The sequence below is a fragment of the Cnephaeus nilssonii genome, assembly GCF_951640355.1.
Source record: "Cnephaeus nilssonii genome assembly, chromosome: 13".
NCBI lineage: Eukaryota > Metazoa > Chordata > Mammalia > Chiroptera > Vespertilionidae > Cnephaeus > Cnephaeus nilssonii.
The window spans coordinates 73,556,890-73,573,829 of NC_137084.1; the positions used below are offsets into that span (position 1 = coordinate 73,556,890).

The 16,940-nt window shown below is 39.4% G+C and overlaps 1 protein-coding gene across 2 annotated transcripts; it reads left to right on the forward strand.

Moving 5' to 3' along the window:
* The first annotated feature begins 1,312 nt into the window (after nt 1–1,312).
* LOC307109861 (caspase-12-like) lies at nt 1,313–16,381 on the forward strand. Of its 2 annotated transcripts, XM_079788822.1 has the most exons (12): nt 1,314–1,462; nt 2,826–3,074; nt 6,130–6,189; nt 6,353–6,430; nt 6,629–6,706; nt 10,141–10,235; nt 10,620–10,793; nt 11,576–11,810; nt 12,224–12,370; nt 14,830–14,939; nt 15,303–15,422; nt 15,989–16,378. In XM_079788822.1, exons 1-11 carry the CDS (start codon nt 1,456–1,458, stop codon nt 15,399–15,401), a joined length of 1,332 nt encoding a protein of 443 aa, XP_079644948.1. In that variant the 5' UTR covers nt 1,314–1,455; the 3' UTR covers nt 15,402–15,422; nt 15,989–16,378. The 2 variants fall into 2 exon arrangements, with proteins under 2 accessions (XP_079644949.1, XP_079644948.1); XM_079788823.1 differs by lacking the exon at nt 6,629–6,706 and having other exon boundaries at nt 1,313–1,462; nt 15,989–16,381.
* The last annotated feature ends 559 nt before the right edge of the window (nt 16,382–16,940 follow it).

Sequence of the window (16,940 nt, forward strand, 5' to 3'; positions counted from 1 at the left end):
GGGGCTGGGGCAGTCAGGAGGAGGAGATGGTGGGAGTTTGGCTGGCCAGCCCCACCCCCAATAGGCTGGTTCACTGGCCGCAGTGGGCATCATAGTGACCAGTCATTTCTTTCGTTATGGCATTCAGGAGCTAGCTTTATACACACACACACACACACACACACACACACACACACACACACACACATATATATATATATATATAGACTAGAGGTCCAATGCACAAAATTTGTGCATGGGGGGTGTCCCTCAGCCTGGCCTGCACCTTCTCTAATCTGGGACCCTTTGGGTGATCTGACTGTCGGTTTAGGCCCGATCCCACAGGGCAGTCGGACATCCCTCTCACAATCCAGGACTGCTGGCTCCTAACTGCTCCCCTGCTGGCCATATCACCCCCAATTGCCCTCCCCTGCAGTCCTGGTTGCCCCCTACTGCCCTCCCCTGCCAGCATGATTGCCCACAACTGCCCTCTACTGCCCTCATCTTGTGGTGACCATCTTGTGGTGGTCATCTTGTGACAGCCATCTTGTGATGATGTGGGGGTGGCCATTTTGTGACTATGTCACAGCAGCCATCTTGTGATGACATCACGGAGGCCATGTTGTGACAACATAGTGGCAGCCATCTTGTGATGCATGGCGCCATCTAGGCTTTTATTATATAGGATTGTTTAATAAATCTAAACTGAATTTCTTAAATCTAACCATTTATTTTCAAATTGAGTACTGGGCTTTTCTCACAGATGCTTGAAGTCTTCACTATTCTTGTTCAGCAGATACCATTGAATTTGAATACAGTATAACAGCTCTAAAGTTCCCTTTATTTATTACTATTGCTGTACTTAAAAATAATCCTGTGCACATTTCACTAAAATGGAACTTATCTTTTCTAATACACAAAATAAAGTTATTTTTTGTTTTCTTTAAAATAAAAGAGAGAAGAAAAGAGATGACTTATTTGGGTTTTTAAAGTTATACTTCTGTCAAGGTGTGCAGTTTTCAGTTTCTTGCTCCCTGAGCCTTCCACATGAACACTTCACTTCCCAGGGTGAACACGCATCAGTCAAGTTGGTCTTCCCTCCAATTAGTGCTAAGGTGTGGCACAGAGACAAGTAAGGGTCAATTTGATTTATTAACTGTGCTAAAAATAGAATGGAAAATAGAACAGAAGTTGTGTGTGTGTGTGTGTGTGTGTGTGTGTGTGTGTGTGTGTGTGTGTGTGTTCTTCCACTGACTTTGTTATATCAAACTGAAAAGACAGATTTTTGCTCTGTTTTCCAAAGGAAAGAAGCTATGAATCGCAGGAGTCCAATTCTATCCTGGCAAAGAACAAGAGAATTTGAGAAGCAGCGGTTTCCACTTAACCAATACCAGTAAACACACGCATGTCCAATCAGAAACGAAAAGAAGTTGCTTTCATTTTAAGATTTTTCCTGCCCAGGGAGCCTGATCAGCAATGGCTGGTGAGTAACTCCAGTTTTTCCACTGTTTATGGCTGTGTTCTGGGGGACTTACAGCTCAGGAGGAAGGCTTGGGGAGAGGAGCAGAGCCATGAAAGGGGCACTCCGCAGACCAAACTATTCTATTCCTGGATGGTGGGTGATGGGAGCGTGGGTCACAGAAGTGACTATGCCAGCGCACAAAGTACTTTAGTTAATATGTTACAGCTTCTTGGGGGAATAATAGGAAAATGCAAAAATATCTGGATCTGTGTTCTTAGACCTTTCCTGTGGTTTTAGGCTTTTCTTTGGGCTCTTACCACCCTAGAATTCTTGCCCATTTTAAGAGTGTTCTCTTGTTTGAGGGAGAGGCCCTGATGTGGGACACAGGAACTTGCGTTTCCTCTATGTTTCGTTTTCAGCAAGCAAACCAGCTGTGACTTGTGCTCTCAATCTCTACAAACAAAGCTGCTTTCAGCCCTGCCCGTGGAAACAAAATGCATTCTTCTACAAGCATAAGATGTTTTATGCTTTACTGCTATATAAATTGAACATCATGTGTTCTTAATTAAGTATTGATAAATGTGATAGGAAGTGAAAAGATAGTAGATGATACAAAAAACTGACCCATGTCAGCTATCATGGACCTCCATAGTGAAGTTGCTTCAAGTCTCTGACCATCAGTTTCTTCATCTATAAAAAGGCACAGGCTTGAGTAAGATATGAGCTATTATAAGTGTGGTCTGTGGAATCACCTTGGGAACTGTTAGAAATGAAAAATCATATAAATGAAATAAAATAAATGAAAATTTGATAGACCCACCCTGATCTATCAAATCAGAATTTTTAGAGAGAGAGGAAGGAAGAGAGAGAAAGATTAATTTGTTGTTCCACTTATTTATGTATTCATTGGTTGTTGTTTTTTTAAAATATATATTTATTGATTTCAGAGAGAGAGAGATAGAAACATGAATGATGAGAGAGAATCATTGATTGGCTGCCTTCTGCATGCCCCACTGGGGATTGAGCCCACAATTTGGTCATGTACTCTTGACTGGAATGGAACCTGGGACCCTTCAGTCCACAGGTGGATGCTCTATTCACTGAGCCAAACCAGCAAGGGACATTTGTTGATTTGTGTATGTGACCTGACCTTGTATGTGCCCTGGCTAGGGATAAAACCTACAACCTTGGCTTATGAGGATGAGGCTCTAACCAACTGAGCCACCCAGGACCAGAGCCTATCAAATCAGAATTTTTGTGAATGGGGTGCAGGCAGCTCTTGCTTATCAGGATTTCAGATGCTTTGGCATATTTAAATTAGAGAACCACTGCCTGGAATCTATGGAAGGTCTTGTCTATATCTAAAATTCTGTTGTTTTCACAGGCAAGAGAGAGAAAGAAGATCCCATTTATATGGTGAAGTCAATTGCCAAGAACATGATCGATGGCTTTTTTGATGATTTGATAGAAAAAAAGGTTATAAATACGGATGAGTTACGAAGATTGGGAGAAGGAGTGGACATCATCGTGAATAGGACTGAAAGTCTAATTGAGGATATCACTGAGAAAACTCAAGCAACAGGCAAAATACTTATGGACCGTTTCTTTAACCCCAAGAAACTACTGAGTTTGAGTGAGTATCTCAGACCAAAGGGCCAGTAACTTGTTCTTTATCTACTATCATTACACCCTTTCTGTTTTTTTACTTCTATTAACATGTGGAGCATGAATTGTTCACATCGCTGGTAACTTCTTTGCCTGACTTTCTTATTTAATATTAGAGGCCCGGTGCATGAAATTCATGCACGGGGAGGGGGGGGGGGTTGTCCCTGAGCCCAGCCTGCACCCTCTCCAATCTGGGACCCCTCAAGGGCAGTAGGACATCCCTCTCACAATCCAGGACTGCTGGTTCCCAACTGTTCACCTGCCTGCCTTCCTGATTACCCCTAACCGCTTCTGCCTGCCAGCCTGATCACACCCTAACCACTCTCCTGCCAGCCTGATTGATGTCTAACTGCTCCCCTGCCAGCCTATTTGCCCCCAGCTTCCCTCCTCTGCCAGCCTGGTCACCCCTAACTGCTCTCCCCTGCAGGGTTGATCGCCCCCAACTGCCCTCCCTTGCAGGCCTGATCCCTCTTAGCTGCCCTCCCTTGCAGGCCTGGTGCCTCCCAACTGCCCTCCCCTGCTTGCCTGATCTCCCACAACTGCCCTTCCTTGCAGGCCTGGTCCCTCCCAACTGCCTTCTCCTGCTGGCCATCTTATGGTGGCCATATTGTGTCCACATGGGGACAGGATCTTTGACCACATGGGGGCAGCCATCTTGTGTATTGGAGTGATGGTCAATCTGCATATTACTCTTTTATTAGATAGGATAGAGGCCTGGTGCATGGGTGGGGGCCAGCTGGTTTGCCCTGAAGAGTGTCCAGGATCAGGGTGGGGGTTCCCTTGAAGTATGGTGTGGCCTGGGTGAGGGGGCCTGTGGTGGTTTGCAGTTTGTCCATGCCCCCCAGTGACCCAAGGGGAGGTCCTGTTATCTGGAATTTATTTATCTTCTACAATTGAAACTTTGTAGCCTGGAGCAGAGCCAAGCCTCCTGCTTGCTCTGTGGTAGCAGCCATTTCTGTTGGAATTTATGTATCTTCTATAATTGAAACTTTGTAGCCTGGAGTGAAGGCCTGAGCTGGCCAGGACTGCAGAAGCTTGGCTTCCTCAATTGCCGGGGGCAACCCTAGCCTCCTGCTCTTCCAGCCCCATGGCTGCCACCATTTCTGTTGGAATTTACTTACCTTCTATAATTGAAACTTTGTAACCTTGAGTGGAGGCCTGGGCCCACAAGGGTGTGTGGAAAGCTTGGCTTCCTCCATTGCCAGGGAAACCCAAGCCTCCCTCCTGCACTCTGTGGCTGCAGCCATCTTGGCTGGGGTTAATTTGCATACTCACTCTGATTGGCTGGTGAGCAGGGCTGGTGGGTGTAGCAGAGTGATGGTTAAATATTACTCTTTTATTAGATAGGACTAGAGGTTTGGTGCATGAAAATTCATGCACTGGATGGGGGGTCCCTCAGCCCAGCCTGCCCCCTCTCACAGTCTGGGAGCCCTCAGGGGTGGGAGGCACCCAATGATCAGGGGAAGGTGACACCCCCTCACACTTCTGCTGAAGCCACTGCTGGCAGTGCAAGCCTCAGCCAGCCCTGGTTACCTGAGCCTCAGGTGACCCTGGGAGGATGGGAAGCTGCCATATGAGGCTTGCCTGCACCTTGGGTTGGCCCTGGGTGGTTGGGGGGCCTGAGGGGACTGGGGGACTCTGGAGACAGGTGCACTGAGCAGCCGGGCCCATCGAGGCTGAAGGGACTTGGCGCTGCCATCTTGTGGCTGTGGGTGCCTCCATCTTTGAGGGTGTGGCAGTCAATTAGCATAGTCCATCCTTATTGGCAATGGGTGCCACCATCTTTGAGGGTGGGGCAGTCAATTAGCATATTCCCTCCTTATTGGCTGTGGGCATGGCCATCTTTGCGATGGCATGAGAGTCAATTAGCCTATTCTCTCTTTATTAGATAGGATTGCAAAATGCCCTGATCTACTCCTGTCCCTGTTCCAACATCCCCAATCACTTTACACTGATGCACATTTTCTTTAGCAATCAGCACCTTCAATCATTGCATAACATTTATTTATTTATTTATTATAGCATATCTCTCCCTGCTGAAATGTCAACTCCATGAGGCATGTATGTCTGCTTTGTTTAAGAATATATCCCAACTTACAGAAATGGCACCTGATAGGTGATGAGTAAATATTTGCTAAATGAATCAGTCAATGGTGCTGGAGGTGTATTAAATTTAATGAGAGCTTTTAGCTAATCTGTGCTACTCTGGCCATACACTGTAGTCATTAGAGTCATTCCTAGATATAGAATATCCAATGGAAAAAAACACACTGTCTTCTGCTTAGTGGGGGCCTATCCCAAAAGACATATTTCCAAGAACCTGTATTTATTCTTTTTAAAAAAAGGACATAAACAATTTGACACATACATGTGTCTTTCTCTCTAGAGCATGGGTTTGCCACACCTTTTCTTTGAAAGGACAGATAGGATTTTAAGCTTTTTGAACCATGTGGTCTCTACCAGAAAACAATTCAAATCTGCTGTTGTGGCATGAAATCAGCAATATGTAATAAGTACAAAATGAGTGTGGATGTGTTCCAATAAAACTTCATTTACAAAAACAGGTGTTGGGCTGAGTAGGGCCCACAGAGCATAGTTTGTTGATTCCTACTCTAGAATAAAACTTATGCATGGGTATATTCCAAATCCTTGCAACATCCCTCAGGGATTATTTTGTTGTTGCTGTTGAAAGATGAATTTTTGTAGAGATGTATTTTTCCTCTTCCAAATGGAAAATGCTTTTGCAGAAAAGCCTTGATTAAATATCTTAATGATTCCTTGTATTAAACAAACAGGGAGATAATGACCTATTCCTTATTTTGTGGAAACTCAGCCTCCTCCTTCATTTTGTAGAAGTTGCAGTCCTCTAAAACAAATTTGGAGTTTAAAGAATGAGCCAAATCTCCATGATTTATATACCATATGTGGAACATAGTAAATTCCTTGTCAGTGCTAGGAGAAGAATTTGAAGTATGTAGGTTCTAGAAACTTACTTCTGCTAATGCATATTTATTTTATTTTAGCATCTCATCGTGAAAATAAGGATAATGAATCTGAGAACAGTGGATCTTCTTCCTCAGCAGGTAACTGCCTCCAAATCTCACCTCACAGGTGAAAACTTCTAGTGTTGTCAGAATATATTCTGGTAAAGACTTAGGAAACCCGTGTTCTCAGTCAATTTTTGTCTTTGGGAATAACCTTCAGGGCTGAGCACTGATGCTTAACATTTTGTTCATTCCACCTCAGAATCTGGAAGTGAAAGTGAAGAAAATGAAGATGAGGAAAAAGCTGAATCAGTCCACACATTGGCTCTTCCCCCAACAGGTAACTGCCATCAAAACCCAGTGACTCATGGGAGTCCTCATACATTACTTGACGTAAGGCAGCTATAGAGCGGCCCTATGTTATAGTGAAAAGATCATTGAATTTAGATTCAGGAAATCAGGTATTTTTCTGTTCTGCCCCCAATAAAGCCCCTCAAAAGTAAGATTAACACATGCATCCCTGCTTTTTAATTCTAAGAATCTGGAAGTGAAAATGAAGATGGTGAAACTGAAGGGCATGCTGGTTTGTCCCAAGCATCGGTTCTACCTCTGACAGGTAACCTCATGGACATATAAGGGCACTATTTGAACTAGGGCATATAAAAAGGCCTTGTGGCACAGTGGAAAGAAAAATGGAGTTACCTGCCCCCCCACCCCCCAAATCTATGCATTAACCTTTTGCACTCGGATGTCGAGATTAAAATTACTCTTTGAATGTATCAATAATTTGAAATATAAAAAAATCCAAATAAATAAGTTTGTATGAAAAGAAACTCCAGTTTTTTATTCTACTGCCGTGCTTTGTAAAATCTGGGATATTTATTTATTTATTTATTTATTTATTTTAAATATATTTTATTGATTTTTTACAGAGAGGAAGAGAGAGGGATAGAAAGTTAGAAACATCGATGAGTGAGAAACATCGATCAGCTGCCAAGGTACATGCCCTTGACCGGAATCGAACCTGGGACCCTTGAGTCCGCAGGCCGACGCTCTATCCACTGAGCCAAACCGGTTTCGGCAAAATCTGGGATATTTACAAAATTAAATCCCGAGTAGAATAAAGGAATCGAGAAAAAAGCAAGCGAGTGCAAAGGGTTAAGTCCATCTGCCACCAACTAAACATGTTCTCTGGTATCTATTTCTCAGCTTTTCTGAGGTTTAAAATTTTAAACGGGATTAATAACATATTTAAAGAGATTCATAAAACATCTAAGATATAAGCAACTAGCAACTGTACAAAACAAAATAAGGATGTGGTTAAGAAAAGTACATTAAAAAGACAAAACGGTATGAATTACACATACTATGTGGTCACCAAAGAACCTGATGAAATATGGGGCCACATTAAAGAATGAGTGTCTAGAAAGGCAGTAGTGATAGTGTTGTCTTCTGAGTATCAGATCTTCAGAAGTTCTGAACAAACAAAGGAATAAAAACTTTGTAATCTGTACTCATTGTTATGTCTATTCTTATATTACATTTATGCATATGTTCATTGAAAACCTACTATATGCTATTCTAATGAATGTGTTTATAGCAATAAGAAATATAAAGATCCTGCTTACATGGAAATTACAATGTAGTGAAGGCAGGTATATAATAAACATGCAGAAACGAAGTAGCATAATTTCAGGGAACATACACAAGAAAAGAGGATTAGCCCATAGAAAAAGATGTTGGGGTGGGTGGCAGGTACATGAGCCAGGGTGGATAGTTATGAGAATTTTTTTGAGGTGATATTTCAGTATATACCTGAGCAATAGTTTTGCCAAACTCTAAAGCAAAAGCATTCCATGGAAAGGAAAAACAAGATAGTGTTTTGAGCCTTGAATGATCTTGTCATAGAAAAGGCCAATCTGGCTGAAGAGCAGGAAATTAGCTATAATGTGGTAAGAGAAGCAGCTAAGGAGTCAGACTATTGCTGCAATGCCATTTTGGGGCGTTTTAGAGAGTGGAAAGAATTGGATTTTGTTTGCAATAGAAAACATTTAAGGAGTTTTTAAGAGGAGGGATAGACAAGCATAGAGTCAGCAAGACTACTTGAAACATATTTGCATATTTAATAGCTTTTAGTTTAGAATTGCAGTAATAGAGATTATGACGGAATTAAATTTGGAATCTATTTTGGAGGTAAAATCAACAGAAACTATAGATGAATTCGGTGTGGGCTAATAAAGGAAATGAAAGAATCAAGAGTGGTTCTAGGTTTTTTGGCGTGACAACTAGATACCACTTACTGAGACAACGAAAACTTATGTTTCAGAGTAAACTCAGGAGAAACAGATTTGCGGGAGTGGACAAATATCAGGAGCCCTTAGTACATGTTTAGTTCAAAACGTACTATATCCAAGGCAGATGTTGAGTGAACAGGATTTTGCAGAAGAATCAGGGATGGGAAAATACTTTGGGATTCATCAGCATGTAGATAGAATTCCAGTGATGGGCCTGAAAAAGGCCACCTGGGGAGAAATGCTAATAGAGAACAACAGAGGCTCCAACCTAGAACAAGCCAACTTTTGGACTAAAGGCAGAAGAGGAAGAGTCACCAGTGGAGACAGATTTAGGAAGAATGCTGGAAAAATGCAGAATCCCAGAAGCCTAGAAAACATCTTTCAAAAATAAGATGTTAAATGATGAGAAAGGAAAAAGTGGTCTTTGGTAACCTTGATAACAAGTACTTTAAATGGTGAGGATGATAGTTTATATTGCATCCAGGAGAAAAAATGAGTTGAAAAAAAAAAATAGTGAACATAGACAAAGACTTAAAAGGAGTTGTGTTGAGAAGTGGAGAAGAGAAATGGGACAATAATAGCTGGAGGGGGAGTGAGGTCAAGGGCAAGTGTTTTTAACAAATAACTTGATATGAAGGCATGCTACTATGCCAATGGGGATAACACAGTGGGAAGAGGGAGAGAAACGGATGGTGGAGAAAGCACAGCTAAATAAATGCATGAGTCAAGTCCTGTGGGTAAGAGGTGATGGAACTCAGAGCATAAGTAGAGGTATCATTCTTATTGGAGGAAGAACTTGTCTTTATTTGTAATAGGAGGAAAAATAGAGTAGGTGGGTAGTTATGTAGGTGAACTGATGGATTTGTTGGTTAAAAAATTAAATAATTTTCATGCAAAAAATATTAAAAGGAACAGAGGTTTGTTGTACTAAGGAGAAACAAGGAACCAGGAAATACTTGGTAGTTGTTTTCAAGTTGATGATAACTACTGTATTCATTAACAAGCAGTTATAAACTGTGCCAGATATCATTAATGTATGCCAGATTATCTTGCTAGATACTGGAAATACAAAGATTAAAGACACTTTCCCTGTCCTAATTCAGCTTACAGTACAATAAACACAAGGTAAAAATACAATAATTGTTTATATGGGGCAATTATATAAAATAATGTGGAGATAAATTGAAGTCATAGAAGAATTCATGGGTTTTCATAGGGAAAGGAATTAGACTTTTTTGTGATCACAATGTGGGAAATACATAACAATACTTAGAAGGTTCTACTTTATGATATTCATAACTATTCAAAAATGATTTAGAGTGTTTTAAGTTACCTGTTAGTAGAGATATTTCAGACAATGGTAGTAATAAATAGGGGTGTTGTACATGGCATTCAAATATCTGAATGGTAACTTGACTAGGCCAAATGAACATTAGGCTTCCTTCTAAATCTTAGATACTGTGTTTATATGAATTTAATGAGTTGGGTTTTAAAGATTAGTCAATGCTGTGAGCACTAACAAAAACAGAAATATATAGTGGGGGTCACTAAGAGGCAGAAAGAAAAGAGGAGGAATATTCAAGTTTTTGTTTTAGTAATTTTAAATAGAAATCATTTTTATTATAGTAAGCTATTGGGTAAATGGCAGTAAGCAGTTCCTAAGCATGACAGCCCACTCATCAGAGCTGCATGACTGCAAAGCAGTGGATGTTATTGCTTAATGAGGATTTGTTTTTGTTGTGTTTTTCTCTTTTAGCTCCTCAGGAAACCCAGGCTTCCCAACCCATTCATAAGTTGAAGCTTTGTCCTCCTGAACATTTCCAGAAACTGAAGACAACAAAGGCAGATGAGGTATTTTGCTTTGGAATAGGGAGAAACACAATTTGCCCACTTAAATAAGATACTGGAGATAACACTGGGAGTTTTAGTTCTTGTAAAAATCATAGGATGTTATCTAATCATGCTATCTAATTAAGCGATCCTTACATTAGATTTCCTGTCTCTTTCATCCCATCCTAGAATACACTCTAAACCCCTACCCCCCACCTAACCAATGTCAAATTCCTACTACATGTGTTCTGTCTGCGGTCCTCTTTCCTCATAAGGGCATAGAGTAGTTGCATTCCTAAGTTCCTCAGCCATCCATTCTGTAATGGGAAAGGTCTGTTTTCTATGCACTCTGGAGGCAAAAATGAGGAGGCCTGGAAAAACTAATTCTGTGTTTGTTAATTGCAGATTTATCCAGTGATGGAGAAAGAGGGCAGAACACGCCTGGCCCTCATCATCCACAACGAAGAATTTGATTATCTTTGTAAACGACATGGTTCTGAAGATGACCTTTTGGGGATGCAAGACCTGCTAGAAAGCCTTGGATACTCAGTGGTTGTAAAAGTGAATCTTACAGCCCCGGTATGAACTCAAGAAAGTGGGACAAGCTTCTACCATCCTAAACTATTTTGAACTTCTTCTGTAGCAGCTATACGAACAAAATATACATATGTTATAGGAATTATATTTGCTCAAGAATAGGATCTCCTGGATTTCTGCCTCCTCAAGTGCAGTCTCATAACAAAGGTTTAGAGTACCTTTTAGTAGTAGTATCTCACTAAAAATTCTGGATCTTTCTAAAGGTCTCAATCTGAGAGAAAATCTGTTACTTGATAGTATTGGTGAAACAAAAGACCTGGGCCCTAAAATTGCCTGATACCTACAAAATGAGCTCATGAGACTTTTATAATTTCAATATCATGTGTCTAAATGTAAAAGCACATATGTAGTAAAAAACAAAAACAAGTTTATACACACACACAAACACGCACATACAGAAAGTTATGATTCTGGCTCTGCTTAAAATATCCTGGTTGATTTTAGACAAAGCATGTAAACCTAACTTTTTGTTGTTCCATAATGAATGAATTTGTTAAGTGTTTATAATTTTTGTCAATAGAAAACTCTCCTTTTTAATGAAAACTTACAGAAACTCCAACATATGAAACCGATGAAAACTAAGCTTTCCTACTGGAAACTAGTCATGTCACTTGTCCCTCATTCTATTTCATCTCCCAGCACCGTCCTAAAGTCCAAATCACCTGATCCCTTGTTGCCTGCACCTTTTTGTTAACTCCATCTACTATTCAGTTACAAACTATATATGGAGAGTTCCTTCATAGTGATTCTGGAGTCTCTTTCAGGAAATGGTAGCAGTGCTACTTGAGTTTGCTGCCCGCAAAGAGCACCGATCCTCGGACAGTACAATCTTGGTGTTTATGTCACACGGTGTCCTGGAAGGAATCTGTGGGAAAAAACACAAAGAAGAAGAACCAGATATACTTCGTGATGATACAATCTTCCAAATTTTCAACAACCGTAACTGCCAGAGTCTACGAGACAAACCCAAGATCATCATCACGCAGGCTTGCAGAGGAAGTGAGTCTGAGTTGGGGGACATCAGGGAGTGGCTTTACACTTTTTTCTATTCTTCTGATGTCTAGCCTTCTTTTTCCCAGAGATGGGTGAGAATAAAAACATTTCATTACTACTCTTAGGCCCAGTCCAGAATTGTGTTAAGTTTGTATTATTCCTAAAGAAATTATAAGTAGCCTAATTAGGAATGCCCCCATCATTTGTAAACTTAACAAGTTTACTCTAAAGTTAAGTGGGCTTTGTATGGTTCACAGTCAGTGAGGTAGTCTTTCTAGCAGTAAGATACTTTCATTTTTAATAAATGATATACCAAAATGTATTGAAGTAAAGATATAATGCTAATATATATATTGTGTGTGTGTCTATATATTTGTTTGAATATAACATCTTTCATATGACACGGATGTCTCTCTCAGGTGGTGATGGGATTGTTTGGGTGCCAGACATGGGAGAAGCCACTGCATGTAGATATAACCATACCTTTCAGTGTTGTGTCTGGAGTGATGCTGTTACAAAGACCCACGTGGAGAAAGACTTCATTGCATTCAAATCATCAACTCCACGTAAGTGATTTCAGAGAGAACAATTTCTCAACCTATTAGTTCCTAGATTACAAGCTAGGCCATGATAATATTTTATCACTATTTTAAGAACATTTCCTATATAATGATATATTTTGCGTGGAAGATATATTTAAAATATTAAAATTTGCATCACTAGAAAGTTACAAGTCTTGATTTTGGAGGAAACTTTCAAACTACCGGTATACAGAAGGTCAATGAAGATCCAGATTTAGAATAGTCTAACTATAAATAAAGTAAGAGGTTGTTTTTTTGTTTTGTTCGTTTTTATTTTTTAATATACCCATGGCACAGAAATATATCATCTTCTCATGATTTGGTCTACCTGATCATGTATTAACAATTAAGTAAGCGAACCAGGAAAACTATAATAATTGTACTACATATTCTTGAATCTCTTGGCCTGTTATTTGGATGTAGTCTTGGGAAATCTGTTAAAATTTAGGATAATTCAGCCAATGACTGAAATATCTTTCTTTGGTAGGGAGTCATAGTAGAAGAGTAGAAGGGAGAAACAAAAGATAGCCCTAATATAGTAGTCATCGGCAACATTGTTTAACAGCATTTAGATAACAAAGGCAATTTTCAGAACCTAGATTACATAATTCACAGTTTTAAATGCTCTAGTAATTGTGAACTTTAATGTGCAAATAAATTACCATATTTTCTTAAACAATGGAAAATACAGTAACCCACCCATCATTTGGCAATAACTCACTTTAATTCTAAATTGTAAATACTGTATTTTCCGGCATATAAGACTCCCAACTTTTGAGAAGATTTTCCTGGGTTAAAAAGTCATCTTATACGCCGGAAAATACGGTATTTGGGAATCTCATTAAAATGTAGATTTCTGATTCAGTAGATCTGTCTTTCAAAAAATCTCCATGGTGATACCAGTGCTATTGAATCATGACCATAGTGAGTAGTAGCAAGGAACTAGAGGATCCTCTGAGTCTAGCCTGGAGAAATAGGGAAAAGCTCAGGCAGGCCAACTGCACATCTGGAATAGTTCTGCTTCACTTTATTTTATACTAGAAGCCCAGTGCATGAAATTCATGCAATGGGGGTTAAGGGGGTTCCCTCAGCCCAGTCTGTGCCTTCTCACAGTCCGAGAGCCCCACGATGGCTCGCCCCGACCAGCAATAGGCCCTGCCTACCCACTGCAGCCCGCCAGTCAGTGGCCTGGGCCTCCCTCTGCAGGGTGATCATGGGGTGATGGCTGGGCCCCTGACCAATCGCATCACACCTACTTTGGCTGGCCTGGTGCCAGTGGGTGTCATAGCATGGTCATCAGCTGTTCAGCCGTTCGGTCCATTTGCATATTATGCTTTTATTATTATAGATATTGGAGAATATATATTTTAAAGTAGAGACCTACACTTTTTGCTTTTAAATGTAGTTAAAAGTCATGTATGGCCTGATACATGCTCTAAGACATTGTTTAATTTAGTTGAGAAAATAAAGTCTAATATGTAAAATTCTTGCATTCATTTTTTATACACACAGCTATGTGCTAGTGGGGCATGCAAGGGGCAGCCAATCAATGATTCTCATTATTGATGTTTCTATCTCTCTCTCTTCCTCTTTCTTCCTCTCTGAAATCAGTAAGAATATATTTTAAAAATTCGACTCAGAAGATAGGGTCAGAGAATAAGAAAGAAAACTAGGAGTATGCGTTGTCAGAGTTACTAAGAAAGAATCTGCTGGAGTTACCAATAGTTTCTGATGTGAATAAGAGCTCGGGTAAAGAAGGGCCCAATGGGTTACCATTAGATTTAATGACTTGGAGGATATGGGTGACCTTGCAGAAAGTCATTTGGTAAATACAGTGTGGGAGGGAGAAGCTAGGCAGGAGTGAGGAGGCTAGGAGAAAATGAAGATGGTGAGTAGAGATGTATTTGAGAAACTTAACTATAAAAAGAAAGGAGAAATAGGAAGGTAGCTGCAGATAAACTGACAATTAGAATATTTGTGTGTGTTTTTTTTTATGATGGAAGATAATTGATCACGTTGCAGTGGAAAAGAAGAGTAGTAATTCAATAGATATTCATACAACGAAACTTTAAGTGTAAAAAAATTATACTAGGAAATAGTATGGATGAAGAGAAGACCCAGAGTCAAAGAATGTCAAGGGCTGTATTCTTTTTTGTACGGTGTAGTAGGTGCTGAAAGGATTTATGTTCTTTTCCACTAGCAATCCTAAGGTCATAACTTTGGCCCTGCTATTAATAAAGACAAGGGGATTTATGATTGAGGGTCCATGGTGGTTTTCTTTGAACTGCTATGAAAACCTGTGGTCCTATCTTTATCCAAATTTGGCCTCCCTCTCTCCACCAAAGCATTAAAATCAAACTTTGTCTAAAAGCTATGGCTTTAGGAGTCTTTCATATTTAAACAACGTCTGCATCGCTCAATATTTTTACACTTTTTATTTGCAGATAATAGTTCTTGGAGAAGGGACAAAAATGGCTCTTTCTTCATTTCCCAAGTTATCTACCACATCAAAGAATATTCTTGGTGTCATCATTTGGAGGAGATTTTTCGAAAGGTAGGATCTTCTTTTCCTTTAATTCCATGCCCCAGAAAACTTTGTAGAACCATTTATAAAATGCCTTCAGGAATCCTGAAGCCTTAAGTCCCTTTGATGCTCTTTCCTATATTCCAAGTTTACTTTGATGGGAAGTCTTTTGAAGTAATACATAGAACCAGTATGAGTTTCTCCCATTCTAATAGCCTTGCTCATCAGGAAATGTTTTTGAAGGTACTAATTCCATTGTGTATGCACTATATCCAAGGATGCTAAAATTTCTGTAAAAATAATCTTAACACATACTATAACTTCCTGACCCCTAAGTGAGAAGCTCAAATTTCCTTTTTTGAAAATCTCTAAAGGCTCTCTTTGCTACTTTAGGTTCAACATTCATTTGAGACACCAAATGAACTGGCCCAGATGCCAACGATTGAAAGAGTATCCATGACGCGGTATTTCTACCTCTTCCCTGGGAACTAAAACTCACATGAAGTATCTCAGGTAAATGTATCCAAGAAGTGGATTTGGGTGCTTCCTGCTCAGGGTCTTTACATAAAGTCTAGATAGAATGATGAACAAGAATAGAGTGCTGCTGCCCAGTCATCAGTAAGGCTCACCTCATCTGCCCTTCCTTAATGGCCCTTGGAGGAACCCTGGTTTATTTGCATAAGAAATGCATTGCATAAGAATTAAGTCCAGATAGGAAATTATTCAGTCCTTACTGCTCTCAAAAATCTACTCAGTAAGTAGGAAATATTTAATTCTGATGCATGCACTAAACAAAACAATTGGGCATGTTATATACAGCTGGTGTTTGGGCTTCCTTCCCAAAAAGCCTGTTTTGCTGAGTCATATCCCTTCTCTGGGAAGAGGCTTGCTAGTACCACAGTGTCAACTGACTGCTGATGAATCTACACTGAGGCAGGGAGGCCCTAGTAAAGACCGCCTTGTTTGGGTATGATGGATACATAGCCCTCTTGTGAAGATATATCTCATAGTAGAAATTAGTTCTATTTATATCTTACTTCTAGTTACTAATAGCAGCATTCTCTTTCTACTTTTTCCAGGACAAATGGAGACATTATGATCTCTATGATTCTACTACTTTAAAAGGTCAATTCTTTATGAAGAATATTTTTGTACCACACATCCAATTGCCTACCCTTTACAAATGCCAGGCTAAAATCACTATCTTACAGTTATTGAACTAATGCTCAATAAAGTTCCTTTAAAAGTATGCTTGTTTTCTCATAAAAGTATTTCATGCTCACTGTAAAACAAATTTTAAGTACAGAGAAACATAAAAATATTTTTTATGAAGAAATAATACTTCTTGCCACGGCCTGTGTGGCTCAGTTGGGCATCATCCAGGCACCGAGGGATTGCCAGTTGGATTCCTGGTCAGTGCACCTACCCCTGTTGTAGCTCCATCCCCTGTTGGGGCAGCCAATCAATGCATCACTCTCACATTGATGTTTCTCTCCCCCTTCCTCCCCTCTCTAAAAAAATAAGAAAATATCTTAAAAAAATGAATAACTTTTTTTAACTCTGTAATAAACTACTAATTTTTATAAAGTTTCTTGATTTTGTACAATTAATTCTGTTTTTTTCTTTTATTATTTTGTGATAACCTTCACTAATAACAATAAAAATACCCTAAATACTATTTTTGATTTTTTAATATTCCATCAGGCATTTTAGTATATATTATTTAAACTTTTACTTATTTTTAATGTCCTTTTTAGTATGGATTTCCTGCACACTGTGTGATGACAAATATTTTTAATATTTTAATTTGTCTAAGTATAGGTTTATTTTCTTATAATATTAGGTTTATTTTCTTGTAATATATTCCCCAAAGTGGAATTTCTAGATGCAAGTGTAAATGTTTTTACACGTTTATTGGCAAAATTTCATGCCCACTTCTCTGAATATAAAAAATTCAAGATAACTACTGGCAAATAAATTCAATGTCTCTTTTTAATAAAGTTACTAATATAATAGATGAAAAATAGTCAA

Excerpts from the sequence above, each read along its gene's own strand:
- LOC307109861 (XM_079788822.1), top strand. Across the intron at positions 10,236-10,619 it reads AGACAACAAAGGCAGATGAG|ATTTATCCAGTGATGGAGAA; the intron begins GTATTTTGCTTT and ends TGTTAATTGCAG. Across the intron at positions 11,811-12,223 it reads CACGCAGGCTTGCAGAGGAA|GTGGTGATGGGATTGTTTGG; the intron begins GTGAGTCTGAGT and ends TGTCTCTCTCAG.